Here is a 16,586-nt window from a genome sequence, read left to right on the forward strand (position 1 = left end):
CCGAAACACTATTTATTGTGGGCGAACTTGTGCCCTGGCGGTAAATAAAAAGCGCTGCCGCGTTCTAAACGGAAGATCAGGAAGCCCTTCTTCTCTCTCGAGCGACGCTTCACTTCGTCTTCTTCTTGTAGACGCCGACAACGGCCACCTGCGATGCGAGTGCGTGCGGCGAAAACACGTTCCACTATTTCGTCGTCTTTTCTTCCAATACGCTGTTGTCGTCTTGAGCGGGCGCACGAACCTGCGCGCGTTGTTTAAGTGTTTCTGCCTTGTATCAATATATATATATATATATATATATATATATATATATATATATATATATATATATATATATATATATATATATATATATATATATATACGCATTAGCGCGTGTATCGCGTTACGGGCTTTTTGCACCGCTTTGTAGTTTGCTGTAGGGTTGCTGGATATTAGTCATCTTATGGCCATGCGGGCACTGCACCCAGGTAAGAACTACCAAGGGTCTGTTTCTCCTAGTTGTCTTAGTTCGCAACGTTACATCAAGCTCCGGCAATGGCCTGGTATACCTGTGCAAAGTGAATCATACTTATGTCACACTGAAACGGGGTTAGTTCTCAGTCCCATACGTATACGATTCAGTGGAGGGCTTTCCATCGCTCTTTCTTTCACTGTGATTGTCCCATGAAGCATAGACGTCATACGTTTCGCCATGCACAACCACAATGATGGGCAGAACATTAAATGCTATAGAGTTCTCTCATGAGTATAGTTGGATTACAACTGATGCACATCCGGCCGCGTACAGCATTAACACAAAAAAAGAAGTTCAGCGGAATTGTTAATCTCCCTTTGTGCGAAGTTCACAAAGCACTGGCATTTTTTTTTTATCGCGTAAAAGGGAGCCATATCGCGTAAATGGTTGCATGAAAAATTAACAACGTAATGGTGACAGAACTGAGCTGAGGTTACTCGAAGTAATTTTAGTATTAGCATGGGAATTGTTCGCTAACTACGGGGTGATCTGAGCATGCATTTATCCAACGTTTCGTCTCTGACGTGACCTTCATAGGGCCCGCAGAGCCTTCTGAACCATTTGTCGAACCGGTTCGGAAAGATTCCTCCAATAAGTTCCGATTCGGCTACAGTTCCAAGGTGGCGGAAAAATAACCGTTCAATTCATTTCCGAATCAGCTGAAAATACCTGTTCAGCTCTCATGTTCGGTTAAGTTCCGAGTCGGTTCGACAACCTCGTTACAGCTATGAGCCTGTGCGAGTTTTCTGCACCCTTGTATCCCTAGTTCCCGCTGTTGGTTGGTGTTTAAATCATTCAGAGTTCACTTGATTGATTTTGAGCTGTGTTGCCACTGCATCCTGCAACGCCGTTGCTTGTCGGGTGATATCGCAATTGACGCTGCCGCAAGAAAGAGCGACCACACATGCGGGCTCGTGTATGCATGTATTTTCTCTTTGCTTCTTCTCTGCTGGACGCCGGCGCCGCAGACCATGGTGCAACAACTGTGCAGTGGTCCGTGTCTAGCCATGGAAATCAGGAGCTCGTCGGATTCCCAGAACTCGGCTCTGCACCTCAAGGAACTCGTCGGCCCGGCAGACCCTGTGAGAATGCGCGCCTAGATCCATTGCTCCTTTACCCTAACGTATACGTTATAAATACCGCTCAGCGGTGTTTCAGTTGGTGGCCACTTTTCCACGACAGTCAACGTGCACCAGGCGCAGAGGATCATACTTTTTAATGACCTCTTTTTTTTTTCCTCCTTGCACGTACGTATTCACCATACTTTTGCGGGTTATAATATCGAAGCGAGCCGGCTCATGGTGTTCAAATAATAATAATAATATTTGGGGTTTTACGTGCCAAAACCACTTTCTGATTATGAGGCACGCCGTAGTGGAGGACTCCGGAAATTTTGACCACCTGGGGTTCTTTAACGTGCACCTAAATCTAAGCACACGGGTGTTTTCGCATTTCGCCCCCATCGAAATGCGGCCGCCGTGGCCGGGATTCGATCCCGCGACCTCGTGCTCAGCAGCCCAACACCATAGCCACTGAGCAACCACGGCGGGTATCATGGTGTTCAGAGTGATGTTACGTATATAGCTTTAGAGGCTTCGAATACTTCAAAAAGCTGTTCTGATAACTCGGCATGTTGCTGCCCCCTGCAGCGAAGCTCATTCACTATTCTTCCTGCAGCGGAAGCCAAATATATAGAGGAGGCACATTGCAACCACGCACTGAAAAAATCAGTCCAAAGCTGCAGAGACTTCTAGCTTGTGCGCTGTGTGCAGGTAGCGGTAACGCGAAAATCGAGAGGTCGACGAAAACTCGTCTCGTCGGGTTTGCTCATCGTGAAAGGTAAAAACTGACGCCGGCCAAAAAACGTAAAAATAAAATAAAACAAGATGGTTCGGATCCCTGTTCACAATGAAAGCAAATGAAAGGGAGAGGCCATTATGCACGTGCAAATAGATGGCGCAAACAGCCAGAATGAACGGAAGGAAGGCTGCCGGCATTGCGATTCAGCGTGGTATCAGAAGTCTGGATTAGTAATGATCCGTCTGGGCAGACTAATGTCTCGCCCTTTCGTTTGCTTTCATAGTGAACAAGGCGCCCGTATCGGAGCCGAAACGGCTTGTTTCCTTTTGTTCTTATGTTTTTGGTCGGCGTCCGTTTTACCCTTGACTAGCAGCAGTACTAGCAGTACTTGCAGTAGTAGTAGCAGTAGACTGGCAGTAGTAGCAGTAGAAGTAGTTATTACTTTTATCTGTTGGTAGATGGGGTTAAATTGGACTTTACTGGAGAGGCTGGAAGCAGTACGGCTCAAGCTACTCCATCTGTATCATATAAAAAAAAAATGGTTTAGAATAACCAATAAAAATTAATAATTATCGAAGACAAAAATAGCGCTTTAGGGGGCACAGACACTAGAAGAAAAAATAAACATAACAACGAAGGCGAGTCACTGCACAAGATCGTCGCTATAGTATTTCACTCACATGTCCGTACATACATAAAAAAAGTACTTTACTGCACTGAAAGCTGTTCAATAAAGGCCACTAACTGGTCATGCTCCAAGCATTGTACCACAGGACAAAGGATGATTTCCAGAGCCCAAAGTTTAAAGCGTATCTATTGCCTTTGCTGGGTGTATCAATGGCCAGCCTAAACAAAAGACGGGGAACGCGGGAGATGGAAATTCAAGACGATGAGCAAAACGTGAACAAGGTGAATGCAGGAGCCAACGTTTCGACAAGTGGACTTGTCTTCTTCAAGGCGACATATGCTTTCCTCGTCACAGTATATATAGGTGGGGTTCTTCTAAAGGGGAGGGGTGTGAGGCGGGAGGACGCGGAAAGAGGGAAAATGTGTTAGCGTGTCGAATTGAGAGTAAAGGAACGCTGTGTACAAGGTCAAAGCCAGGACCCCCCACCCCAGTCTGTCAACACACGCGCGTTAGCCGGCGTGTCAAGGACGTCTGACACGCCGGCTGACAAAAAAAAAAGGAAGGAAAGGGGAAAAGAAAAGGCGGGGATACGCCAAGAAATCAAACTAAGTGTTGTTGCTTATAGCTTGAGGTTTAGCATAGCGAATAGATTCTAAGGCTCCCTTTGAAACGTTTATGCCTATTGGTTGCAATGTCTTGAACTTATGGATAAGGTATGATTCTCTGTATTTTCTTTCTCGTTCAGAACGGAAATTTGACTGTACAATGTAGAGTTTAAGTTCATCAAAGTTATGACCTGGTTGGTTGAAATGCTCGGCGACGGCTTTGGGAAGCTTTTTAGCTGTGTCCGCGCGATGTCCGTTCAATCTGACGTTCATTGATTGTCCTGTTTCACTGATATATTGTTTCTTACAGAAGGAACATTCAAGCATATAAATAACATCCGAACTTGTGCAAGTGAAGCTAGATTTGACTTTATGTGTCACCGGGATCAGGCCGCACTCCAGGCGTGTTTGTGCAATTTTCTCAACACACGGTTTTCTTTTTGTATTTTCCGGTGGAGAATTGCGCGGCACCGGGATTTGCCGCGCAATTCTCCACCGGAAAATACAAAAAGAAAACCGTGTGTTGAGAAAATTGCACAAACACGCCTGGAGTGCGGCCTGATCCCGGTGACCAGAACCGGTAACGCACGCTCTCACCAGAGCAGGATTGGCCACCCTGGTGCAGTACTCGGCCACAACCTCCTATATGAATACAACAATCAAACCCCGGCCCTCAGTCCCCAGCAGCCGCGAAACAACTGACCACGGCGGTGGTCAGATCTGTGACGCTGCAGAGGGTGCTAAGAATACCTGGCTCCGGACAGGCCGCCATTGGAATCTGAACCTGGCAACGTTTAACGTTAGAACGCTATCTAGTGAGGCGAGTCTAGCAGTGTTATTGGAGGAATTAGAGGGTAGTAAATGGGATATAATAGGGCTCAGTGAGGTTAGGAGGACAAAAGAAGCATATACAGTGCTAAAAAGCGGGCATGTACTGTGTTACCGGGGCTTAGCGGAGAGACGAGAACTAGGAGTCGGATTCCTGATTAATAAGGAAATAGCTGGTAACATACAGGAACTCTATAGCATTAACGAGAGGGTGGCAGGTCTTGTTGTGAAACTTAATAAGAGGTACAAATAGAAGGTGGTACAAGTCTATGCCCCTACATGCAGTCATGATGACCAGGAAGTCGAAAGCTTTTATGAAGACGTGGAATCGGCGATGGGTAAAGTCAAAACAAAATACACTATACTGATGGGCGACTTCAATGCCAGGGTAGGCAAGAAGCAGGCTGGAGACAAGTCAGTGGGGGAATATGGCATAGGCTCTAGGAATAGCAGAGGAGAATTATTAGTAGAGTTTGCAGAACAGAATAATATGCGGATAATGAACACCTTTTTCCGCAAGCGGGTGAGACGAAAGTGGACGTGGAGGAGCCCGAATGGTGAGACTAGAAATGAAATCGACTTCATACTCTGCGCGAACCCTGGCATCATACAAGATGTAGACGTGCTCGGCAAGGTACGCTGCAGTGACCATAGGATGGTAAGAACTCGAATTAGCCTAGACTTGAGGAGGGAACGGAAGAAACTGGTACACAAGAAGCCAATCAATGAGTTAGCGGTAAGAGGGAAACTAGAGGAATTCCGGATCAAGCTACAGAACAGGTATTCGGCTTTAACTCAGGAAGAGGACCTTAGTGTTGAAGCAATGAACGACTATCTCATGGGCATCATTAAGGAGTGCGCAATAGAAGTCGGTGGTAACGCCGTTAGACAGGAAACCAGTAAGCTATCGCAGGAGACGAAAGATCTGATCAAGAAACGCCAATGTATGAAAGCCTCTAACCCTACAGCTAGAATAGAACTGGCAGAACTTTCTAAGTTAATCAACAAGCGTAAGACAGCGGACATCAGGAACTATAATATGGATAGAATTGAACAGGCTCTCAGGAACGGAGGAAGCCTAAAAACAGTGAAGAAGAAATTAGGAATAGGCAAGAATCAGATGTGTGCGTTAAGAGACAAAGCCGGCAATATCGTTACTAATATGGATGAGATAGTTCAAGTGGCTGAGGAGTTCTATAGAGATTTATACAGTACCAGTGGCACCCACGACAATAGTGGAAGAGAGAATAGCCTAGAGGAATTCGAAATCCCACAGGTAACGCCAGAAGAAGTAAAGAAAGCCTTAGGAGCTATGCAAAGGGGGAAGGCAGCTGGCGAGGATCAGGTAATAGCAGATTTGTTGAAGGATGGTGGTCAGATTGTTCTAGAGAAACTGGCCACCCTGTATACGCAATGCCTCATAACCTCGAGCGTACCGGAATCTCGGAAGAACGCTAACATAATCCTCATCCATAAGAAAGGGGACGCCAAAGACTTGAAAAATTATAGACCGATCAGCTTACTGTCCGTTGCCTACAAAGTATTTACTAAGGTAATCGCAAATAGAATCAGGAACACCTTAGACTTCTGTCAACCAAAGGACCAGGCAGGATTCCGTAAAGGCTACTCAACAATAGACCATATTCACACTATCAATCAAGTGATAGAGAAATGTGCAGAATATAACCAACCCTTATATATAGCTTTCATTGATTACGAGAAAGCGTTTGATTCAGTCGAAACCTCAGCAGTCATGGAGGCATTACGGAATCAGGGTGTAGATGAGCCATATGTAAAGATACTGGAAGATATCTATAACGGCTCCACAGCCACCGTAGTCCTCCACAAAGAAAGCAACAAAATCCCTATAAAGAAAGGCGTCAGACAGGGAGATACGATATCTCCAATGCTATTCACAGCATGTGTACAGGAGGTATTCAGAGGCCTGGAGTGGGAAGAATTGGGGATAAAAGTTGATGGAGAATGCCTTAGCAACTTGCGATTCGCTGATGATATTGCCTTGCTTAGTAACTCAGGAGACCAATTGCAATGCATGCTCACTGACCTGGAGAGGCAAAGCAGAAGGGTGGGTCTGAAAATTAATCTGCAGAAAACTAAAGTATTGTTTAACAGTCTCGGAAGAGAACAGCAGTTTACGATAGGTAGCGAAGCACTGGAAGTGGTAAGGGAATACATCTACTTAGGGCAGGGAGTGACCACGGATCCGGATCACGAGACTGAAATAACCAGAAGAATAAGAATGGGCTGGGGTGCGTTTGGCAGACATTCTCAAATCATGAACAGCAGGTTGCCACTATCCCTCAAAAGGAAAGTGTATAACAGCTGTGTGTTACCAGTACTCACATATGGGGCAGAAACCTGGAGGCTTACGAAAAGGGTTCTGCTGAAATTGAGGACGACGCAACGAGCTATGGAAAGAAGAATGATGGGTGTGACGTTAAGGGATAAGAAAAGAGCAGATTGGGTGAGGCAACAAACGCGGGTAAACGACATCTTAGTTGAAATCAAGAAAAAGAAATGGGCATGGGCCGGACATGTAATGAGGAGGGAAGATAACCGATGGTCACTAAGGGTTACGGACTGGATTCCAAGGGAAGGGATGCGTAGCAGGGGGCGGCAGAAAGTTAGGTGGGCGGATGACATTAAGACGTTTGCAGGGACAACATGGCCACAATTAGTACATGACCGGGGTAGTTGGAGAAGTATGGGAGAGGCATTTGCCCTGCAGTGGGCGTAACTAGGCTGATGATGTATAACTATTTGCGGTGCTTTTAATTTTAATGTCACTTTGAAGGTGCCTGCAGGTTTTGCACGTAGGGCGACAACGTGCTTTTATTACGGGGGAATGCTGCTGGCTGACTTTTGCGTGCACTAACATGTCTTTAAGGTTCATGTTTCGGCGATAGGTAACACTGGGTACATCCGGGAACGCTTTTCGCAGACGCTTGTTACTTGATAATATTGGGTGGTATTTTCTTAGGATGTTGTTTATGTTTGGGAGTGCATTAGAATATTTTGTTATAAAGGCCGGCGGTCTGTCAGATTCTAATGTGGGCGGCCTCTTCGCCAATTCCGACTGTCTCTCCAATCTTGACGCGGTATCATAAGCTCTATCGAGAGCAACTTGTGGATAGTTCCTTTCTGCTAGCGTTGATTTAAGGTCATTTAGGTGGTGGATATAATCGTGGTCTTCGCTGCAAATTCTTCTTATACGTTTCGCTTGTCCGACAAAAATTCCTTGCTTGCAATGTCGCGGGTGATGACTGTTGTAATCTAAATATTGCTGGCTATCTGTAGGCTTCCGGTAAAGTGTCGTTCTCAGTTTGCCGTTTTCTAAGTAGACCGTCGTGTCCAGGAAGTCGATCTGACTAGGAGAGTGGTGAGCGATTGAAACGGCTAATTAAGTCGGTTAAGGCGCTTGTGCCGTGTTCCCATATTATAAATATGTCGTCAATGTAACGAAGATAGGTGTGGGGTTTTAAAGGGTAGGATTTCAGCAGGTTTGCTTCAAGCTGTCCCATGAAAATGTTCGCATACGTGGGAGCGAATGGCGTACCCATGCTAGTGCCGAAAATATGCAGGTAGTGTATAGAATTGAATTCGAAATAGTTGAGCGTGAGAACTACCCTAAGGAGTGATAAGCAAACTTATGGAGCGTGCGCTTGGGGATTGATTGCGAGGGATCTAGAAACGGCTTCAATTCCTTCACTCATGGGAATGTTGGTGTAAAGGGCAGAAACATCCAAAGTGACTAGAATCGCGCGGTCGGAAAGGATTTGGTTGGCGCTGATGCCGTCGATAATTCGAAGGAAGTGCGGCGTGTCTTGAACGAAAGATGGGAGGGTGGTGGGTATGTTTGACAGGTGGTGATTTAAGAATTTAGATAGTGACTCAGTAGGTGTGTTGTTATTAGACACAATAGGCCGACCTGGGATTTCTGCTGTAAATATTTCTTCGACCGGAACTTTATGTATTTTAGGAAGAAGATAAAAGCGGCCAGCTGTTTTGTTCTTGGGCATCATAAAGCGATATTCAGATTGCGTGATTAATTCCCTGGACCGGAGCTCCGCTATTGTGCTTAACACAATATTGCTGTAATCTGAAGTTGGGTTAGAGTCAAGTTTTTTGTAATGGGCGTGATTAGTCAGTTGTTTAGAGGCCTCATTCTTGTACTTTTCTATAGGCCAGATTATGATACTGCCGCCTTTGTCTGCTGGTTTTATTACAATAACATTCCTTTTCGCAAGTTCTTTAAGGATTTCGTGTTGAGCGGGGGTCAAATTTTTGCGTTTCCGGCAATGCCGCGTTGACTCTAGAATTTCCTTTGATATCAGTTTTAAGTATAAATCGAGGTCTGGGCAAAAGTCAGCCAGCAGCATTCCCCCGTAATAAAAGCATGTTGTCGCCCTAGGTGCAAAACCTGCAGGCACCTTCAAAGTGACATTAAAATTAAAAGCACCGCAAATAGTTATACACATGAAGTCAAATCTAGCTTCACTTGCACAAGTTCGTATGTTATTTATATGCTTGAATGTTCCTTGTGTAAGAAACAATATATCGGTGAAACAGGACAATCAATGAACGTCAGATTAAACGGACATCGCGTGGACACAGCTAAAAAGCTTCCCAAAGCCGTCGCCGAGCATTTCAACCAACCAGGTCATAACTTTGATGAACTTAAACTCTACATCTTACAGTCAAATTTCCGCTCTGAACGAGAAAGAAAATACAGAGAATCATACCTTATCCATAAGTTCAAGACATTGCAACCAATAGGCATAAACGTTTCAAAGGGAGCCTTAGAATCTATTCGCTATGCTAAACCTCAAGCTATAAGCAACAACACTTAGTTTGATTTCTTGGCGTATCCCCACCTTTTCTTTTCCCCTTTCCTTCCTTTTCTTTTTTTTTTTTTTGTCAGCCGGCGTGTCAGACGTCCTTGACACGCCGGCTAACGCGCGTGTGTTGACAGAATGGGGTGGGGGTGGAGGCGGTCCTGGCTTTGACCTTGTACACAGCGTTCCTTTACTCTCAATTCGACACGCTGACACATTTTCCCTCGTTTCCGCGTCCTCCCGCCTGACTCCCCTCCCCTTTAGAAGAAACCCACCTATATATACTGTGGCGAGGAAAGCATATGTCGCCTTGAAGAAGACAAGTCCACTTGTCGAAACGTTGGCTCCTGCATTCACCTTGTTCACGTTTTGCTCATGACCAGCCTAGCAGCACGTGGGCTAAGTCCCTGTCCGCCTCTGCACACGAACTTGAGGTGGAGCTTGCACGATGGGGGATTAAAAAAAATAAGGAAAAGACCGGGGGTTTAAGGTGCCAAAACCATGGTATGGTTATGAGGCACGCCGTAGTGGGGACACTGGGTTAATTTTTACCAGCTGCGGTTGCTTAGCGTGCGCCAAATGCCCGGTACATGGACGCTTTTTTTTTTTTTCTCTTTTTGCATTTCGCCGCCATCGAATTGCGGCCGCCGCGGCCGGGATTTCATCCCGCGCTCTCGTGCTTAGCAGCGCACCATGAGCATTATAAAGAAAATGTTTTGTGTATGCCCCACCAAGGTGAAAGCGGTGAATTACTTCGAACTTTCAAGGTTGTTTATTATGTCGCTTTATTATGTTTGATTTATTTTATTTTTAAAGTACTGCAGGCCCATTACGGCCGATGCAGGAGTGGGTGCATGAACAAGTTTTCTTTACATCAACAACACAAAATTTATGCAGTTATTAGCAATTATAAACTTTCACGATGAGAACTGAATATACTGGATGTGGTTTACAAAGGAATCAATGGTATCCCAACACACCGCGATGTTCGATAGATTTTATTCCGAAGAGGTTCATGCAGATAATGAGATCTCGGTATATTGAAGTGGCCATGGCATAAGATGTAAATACATTTTTGTCTAGAAGTGATTCTTCGTTGTGAAAATGATTACAAGTTTACACTCGTAGGCACTAGAGTATACCCGAAGCACTAGAGTACTTTGAGTAGTCTGAGTATGCGAATTTAATAGCTAATTTTGGCATGCGTTCTATTTTGCTGATTAAGTGTTCTTGATAGGGACTCCAGATTAAACCGGCGTGCTTGCTCTGATTAGTGTCTTGTAAGCATTTAGTTTGTCATGTACGGGAGCTGTACAAAATTTCCTTTCTGGCATATGGCTGAAATATATGGGGTGTCCGATTAAGACCAGACGTGAGGTTACGACCCAGATATTTCACCTGATCACTTTTGACAATTTCCGCGCTTCCAATAGTATATATAGATTTAGGTGGCGTTTTCTTATTGGAAAATGAGATGCAATTAGTTTTTGGCGTATTTAATTTTGTACCCCAAGAGTTTCACCGAGAGTAGAAATGGCTGCAACGATCTATCAAGTTTTATTTGATCGCTTGCTATGTACAACTGTGTAAACAACACAGTCGTCGGCAAAGAGTCCCATCTAAATGGGATCTTTAAAGGAGAACTGGAGGTAATTAATATGCATTAGGAATAAGGGGGGTTGGTGCAAGAACTGACCCTTGAGGCCCTCCGGAACAAACATCAAGTTCTTGCGATATATGTTTGTCGATCGCTCACTTTGTCTTTCTCTTTTTAGGAAGCATGAAATTCATGATATTATTTTACTTTGAATACCAAAAGCTGATAGTTTTGTAATTAAATCTTGACGTGTGCACGTAATTATGCATACCTTAATATGTTATCATAAATAATGTCACATATCACCTATATAGTTCCGGCAGAATTACTCCATTGTCCTCTCTACTTTTGTTAGCTGCAAGAGTTCCAAGCTTTTCGCTCGCGAGGATAGGAATAATTAAAAAGCCGGTACTAAGATGAGTGAGTGACATGACATCTCTTTTCCTAGGGAATTGATGTTTAAATGGTGGGGTAGTTGAAAAAAAATATTGTTTCAGCAGACTTGTCGCCACACTCGACTGCTTTTCTTCAGATATGCCAAAAATCATTCTTCATTGTACGTTTTGTAGTAACATATATCGCAGTCTTCTTTTTTTATTATTTCTGTAAGGCGTCTTCTTATTGCATTTCCGCGGCAGGTGTTAATGGTTTAGTGCATGTCGCTGCTAGACAATGACAAATGCGAACGTGTTTAAACTTAGGCTTCGAGCTTTCATTAAAGTATACTTATGGGACAGTTGAATTATGACGACGAAGACGCCGAGAGTGGTGACCAAATAGATGAGGTGAGGCAGTGTCTCGTTTCGATCGCGTATACTCGCCATATGTTGAGTTTTGCGGCAAATTGCTGTAAAAAGTAATTGCGCATAAATTTCGCCCCCCTTCCCTTGCTCTTTCGATTATTCTACTCATTGTATACGTAGTCGTGGGTAATATAGCGCTCGTCAGTGCTCACCCCTCAGTTCAGTTTCAGCCTGTCCCAGCTTCAATGAACAAGGAGTGAATGCACGTTGAATTCAAAGACCCCTGATGGGGTCGTGGTGGGTGGAGGCCGGCGTCTCGCAAGCGAGTCTGCCGCGATAGCACTAAACGGCAGGCCGCCATATTTTCCTCGGCAGGTTCTCGCGAGGAGGTTGTACCCGGACTCCCTGCGAGCCGACGTGGGAAGAGACCTGCACAAGAATGGCGTGCACTGCACCGACGTGCCCGAAGATTCGGGGATCGAGGTATGCGAGCCACGGCCTTCACAGCACCAGGTGGACGCTACAGATCGCGCGTGCAAGTGCGCTAATACGCTGGCCTTACAGTTGACAGTCTCATCTAATTGCTCGCGCCGTGGGCGGTAAAGAACTGGGGATTTATACATACATACATACATACATACATACATACATACATACATACATACATACATACATACATACATACATACATACATACATACATACATACATACATACATACATACATACATACACACACACACACACATACATACATACATACATACATACATACATACATACATACATACAAGTGGGTCCAATAGGAAAACTGAGTGATGGGGGAAGAAATACAACAAAATTACATAAAGCATAAACAGGAACGCTGTTACTGACTACAAAAATTATACACAATACTGAACAGACAACTTTACAAGAAGTGAGTGTATAAATTCTCGCAGAATGTTTCAGGGTTAGTGATGGAGACAAGGCTGGCACGAAGATGATTCCAGAGTGCTATTGGCTTGTGGCAACGCTGAGGAATTAAAAGCTTTGGTTCTACCAAATATTCGCGCGAGGCTAAGATGATTATGAAGACACCTATAGAAATATGTACTGGGGCTACGACGGGCAACTTGTGCTTTGTTGTGCCGCGAATGTATTGGCGTATTAGACATAACAGTGCGATTGTTGCACGGGTACATAATGCTTGAAGGGACAAGTCTGCTTTAATTCGTGTGACATAGAGTGCCGGTCGCAGTTGGATGAAACGAATCTTGCGGCTCCGTTTTGTACTGCTTCTAACATTGAAATTCACAAAGCTTTTCGTTCGTACGAGGCGTTCACCTGGGTATGATAACTAGATGTGGGAGAATACTGACTTCTTCGAATGTCGAACCGAATATCGCATAGTGAAACGCCGACGCGCATACAACAGGAACATTTATTCCGCTATAATTATGTAACATGTTTGTACTGACTAGTGAAAGATATAGACAGCGAAATATCGCGGACAATTGGGATCGGCTTTAAACACGAGATCATTATAATTGTCATTAAAAGAACTGCACGAATAGCCGCTTAAAATCGTTGCGTCGCAAAACGGCAACGAGCATTTTTTTTATTGCTCTCCCACGACGCGACCCCTTCACCAGCGCCCGCCAAAAGGACGACGACGGAGCCCAGCGCCGACTGCCGACGGGTCGACAAAGCTCTCTTCGAGGTGACAACCGCCGCGTTCTCTGGAAGCGGTAGCGACCACCATGACCATGGGGTTCTTACATCACTGCAAGCTGACTCTCACGGAGAGCCCACTAATTAATTCGAGGGTCCAACGTCGATAACTTACGTGGGAACAGCGTATGCGGAGGCGACCGCGCAAGATCGGAGGCGGAGTCCGACGGAAGGGTGCGGGATTGTGCGAACAATTCGACCATTACGATTGGCTGAGACACGGTCGTCGAATTCCATCGTCTAAAAGTGACTGTTTTAAAAGCGAGGACATCTTTAGTGCAGTGAGGTGTGCTCGGAGATCTTGTGTGCTCAAACTCAGACATGTAACGTTCCCCGACGTGGTGTGTGCTCCTATGTTTCGGAACTAGCTGTGAGTTCTAAATATGTATAGTAAACCAGGGCGACACCCCGGTGTAATTCAGGCCTAGTACCATGTTTTAGGTATTAGGGCTGCCCGAGCCCGAACCACGAACTCCTAGAACCGGATTGCAACATTTTTAGACCCTGGTCAAACAAGCTTTCCCAGGATGACGTGGAGCTGTAGGACTGGGTTTCCAAAAACGCTAATTAAGGTTTGTCGAAAAAATAACAGAAGTTATCGAAAAAGAAAAAAAAGTCTGCTGAAGTATTTTTGTACCGTGGGCACAATAAAGGGCCCGTTACAAGGAAAACATCACTTGTTGTAGCGTAAAAGTTGAAACCGCTACATGACTAGACTGCAAGAAACACTAGTTGGCAGGCCAGAAGCAAAAAATAACCGGTTATCAGGTCACAGACGGGAAGAAGGGGAACCGAGGGGCGCGATTTTTTTATTCACAACCATATGAAGCCAAAAGATAACGAAACCAAGCAAAGCATAGGGTTAATTATTTGGAATTATTCATTGAAGTGCGAACATTTATTATAAGCCCAAGTAAATGAAAGTATAGAAAAAAAAACAGAACGACTAGCTGCCGGTGGGTGTCGAACCCACAACCTACGCATTACGGGCTCGTTGCACTACCTATCGTTCTACGGCGACGGCTGACCTTTCTTTTTTTATTTGTTGCCGGCTTTGACATACACAAACACTACACAAAAAAGAAAACATGCCAACAAGGATTTTGCTGGCACGACATATTAAAATTTTTTCGATGCTGCAAGCTTATATAGCATGTCAATCCACGTTGGCTGTTCAGGGAGTGCCCGATGGACATCCCTGAACCGTACTACAGATTCAATGTAGTGATCACGTGTAGTTCGCGAATTGACATCGGCATTGTTGAACTGCCTTCTAGCTTTCCACAAACTGTGGAGGCCCAGGAGCATTATAGCGTCATACGGAAAAGCCTCCGTTTCTACCGATGAGAATATTATTACATGTGGACCTAAAGGTAACTCTTTCTTTAAAGTCCTTTGTAGCACATCCCAGAAAAAGATGGGATCCCAGCTATCTAGAAACGCATGCTCTATCGTTTCAGGTTTCTTGCATAAGAAGCAGTTAATGGACCACGGGACAAAAATACCCTTGTTATGCATCCATGTTTTAACTGATAATGTGTTAGTGTGTAGTTTAAAGAAGAAAGTTTTTACCGAAGAGTGTACTGGCATTCTTTTAACCCTTTTGAGGCCATCTCCTGGGCCTCCATGGTTTGACATATACGGTAAATCGGTACAGGGAGCGTAGTGTCAATTAGGTCCTTATACAGTTTTTTCCTAGTAATATTGGCGAGATACTGCACTGAAAACCGCACATGTAACATTCTGTTCGCAAGCGCGACTTCTCGCAGGTAACCTTTAACGGCACCATGCACCATGTTTTGTTAAGGAAGCGATATTATCGGGCAAATCGTTCCACAGAGAAATGGCACGTGGAAGAGCAAAGCTGTCGAAGGTTAATGTGTGACCGAAAATGCGCGAGTAACCGAAATTGTTATGGAGGCGTTTTGACATTGGCAAAGGCCTTTCGAGAGGTAGTGGAGGCAGCCTATTACAATAAATGTACTTGTGAAACAAACAGAGAAGTGCGATGCAACGGCAAGTTTCAAGTGAATGATGTCATTATTCTGTTTAATCTAAGTCAGGATAGTGAATATGACTGGCTTATCACTTGCCATACGCATCTAGGCCCGTATTCACGAAATGCCAGCCAGTCTTGATACTGGACATATTATTAGCAACGGCAGCCAGCGAATGACAAAGAGCACTACGATCGAAAACCTTCGTGGATACGACCGCTGTATATTATCGTTCATGCATTGTCCCAGCTACGCCTTCTGTTTTAAATCATCGAGCATGCAACACCCGATGACCATTACCTACTAACTAGCTGTTCAACTAATAAGCATGGAACACCCAGTCTAGAAATCCGGCCGATCATTTTCGTTCGCATATGTTATCTTATGCGACCCACTTTTATATGGATACAGCACCACGTAACATGAAAGAAAAAATTACAGAGCATATCCAATCTGGATCGAACCAACGACAAGCAGTTTGCAGCCGAGCGTTCTAACCAATGCATTCACCATGTTCACTTATACAGTATATAAGTGAACACATTGTATTTGTTACAGCAATTAAGCAGGTGTTACAATTGGTTGTTAATTGTGTATAACATCGAAAAATGTCTAGGATGAGTAAGTATGTATAATAGTGTCGTGAAATTTATCTTGTAGAGCGAATAAGGTGTATAGTTACCGCTAAAAAGGAAAGTTATTGCACGTAGTGTAGGTTTGAAGCGTTACCTGAACTAGCAAACAAACAAAAAGAAAGAAGGAAAGAAAGTGTGTACAAATAACATTCGATTTCTTGCTATATGTTATAACTGTTGTTCACAGTGATTCAGTTCAAAAATCAGAGTCACCGTGGAGTCGGACACTTTTATCCGGTTCTATGACTGCATACCTGACATGTGACGCCATCGGGCAAAAAAGGACTTTCCACATCCGCCCACCATGGCTCTGAGTGGCGCTGGTTAACACTCTTAGGATAGATCTTGTAAAACATGGAGCCCAAGCATGGAGGAGGGGGGGGGAAAAACTAGGTGGTATCGTCACGTGACAACCTTGAAGCCTAGTCATAAAAAATTCAGAGGATTCGGCTCGAATAGGCCCTCCCGTGATAGGTAAGCGTTAAATTTAGCTGGCTTGCTTTGGTTGCGTCTGCTGCGGGAGTTTTGGAATATGCGCACATAGTAGACGAGGCAAACGCACGCCGAGGCTGAGTGAAGGAATCAAAGTGCATGAAGCAGTCGAGTCTCGATCTGTTATGTCAGTCAGCCAATGCACCGAACGACCACGCGGCTCGCCGCTTAGGCA

The 16,586-nt window shown here is 44.6% G+C and overlaps 1 protein-coding gene across 1 annotated transcript in view; it reads left to right on the forward strand.

The window, feature by feature from the left end:
- Positions 1–16,586, forward strand: part of nmdyn-D7 (nucleoside diphosphate kinase homolog 7) — a 45,151-nt gene that overhangs the window by 26,451 nt on the left and 2,114 nt on the right. The window contains exons 10-11 of the mRNA XM_075679333.1: positions 1,486–1,599; positions 11,950–12,057. Of these exons, the coding sequence (XP_075535448.1) occupies positions 1,486–1,599; positions 11,950–12,057 (222 nt within the window). The remainder of the gene's footprint in view (positions 1–1,485; positions 1,600–11,949; positions 12,058–16,586) is intronic.

Source organism: Dermacentor variabilis, chromosome 2 (assembly GCF_050947875.1).
Source record: "Dermacentor variabilis isolate Ectoservices chromosome 2, ASM5094787v1, whole genome shotgun sequence".
In the NCBI taxonomy this organism is placed as follows: domain Eukaryota; kingdom Metazoa; phylum Arthropoda; class Arachnida; order Ixodida; family Ixodidae; genus Dermacentor; species Dermacentor variabilis.